The 758-nt window shown below is 34.2% G+C and overlaps 1 protein-coding gene across 1 annotated transcript in view; it reads right to left on the reverse strand.

Annotated features, from left to right (window-relative positions):
• The window catches only part of ATP5A1 (ATP synthase, H+ transporting, mitochondrial F1 complex, alpha subunit 1, cardiac muscle), a 14,319-nt gene that overhangs the window by 10,095 nt on the left and 3,466 nt on the right, over nucleotides 1-758 (reverse strand). The window contains exon 2 of the mRNA XM_011949368.1: nucleotides 422-500. Coding sequence (XP_011804758.1) covers nucleotides 422-500 — 79 coding nt within the window. The remainder of the gene's footprint in view (nucleotides 1-421; nucleotides 501-758) is intronic.

Genomic DNA, 758 nt, shown 5'->3' on the forward strand with positions numbered 1-758 from the left:
GGCCTCCCAAAGTGCTGGGATTACAGGCTTGAGCCACCGCGCCCGGCCTACTTACATGTTTTCTAATGCTTTTTCGAAGAGGAAAAAAGAAGTCTTTCACAGGTCAGAAAGATTCCATTACCTAGTATATGGTCCTTCTGTTTCTACCCAAGGGCCATTATCAGAACAAAGAAGCTGTACTAACATCAAAAGAAAAACATGTAACTGTAGTTCATTTGATTATAACAAGAGAACCGCAACAAGGCTAAATGGTACATAATGGTTTAAGAACCTGAGAGTGTATACAAACTAGAGAAAAAACTAACAAATGAAAAACAACCCACAACAGTTACACGATGTATGTAATTTATATCTTCATCTAGTGTGATAATTTTTATCTTCATCTAGTAAGTGCGGTGTAGACTGAGAAATAGTGACTTACCAGTCTTCTGAAGATGAGTGTTAGAAGCATGGAGGTTCCTTGCAGCAATGAAAGATGAACCCAAAGCATTTCTGGAGACCTAGTGCAAAAGTATTCTTAAAAATTTGATTTTTAACAAAGCCTTTATAAAACTGACAAGCTTAAACAAATGCCAGCTTAGTGTGATCAAAGTACTGGTGAAAATACTTATTATATATAAAGCATTTTGTTTAAAATGTTAAATAGGATAAAGTACCTTTTGATATATGTGAAAACCTTTTATACAGCTCCTAGTACACAGTCAACACTCACATATTTTTAAAATGCAGTCTGTACTTTATTTTTATTTTTTATTTTT

This window comes from Colobus angolensis, unplaced genomic scaffold, assembly GCF_000951035.1.
Source record: "Colobus angolensis palliatus isolate OR3802 unplaced genomic scaffold, Cang.pa_1.0 Scaffold299, whole genome shotgun sequence".
Classification (NCBI taxonomy): domain Eukaryota; kingdom Metazoa; phylum Chordata; class Mammalia; order Primates; family Cercopithecidae; genus Colobus; species Colobus angolensis.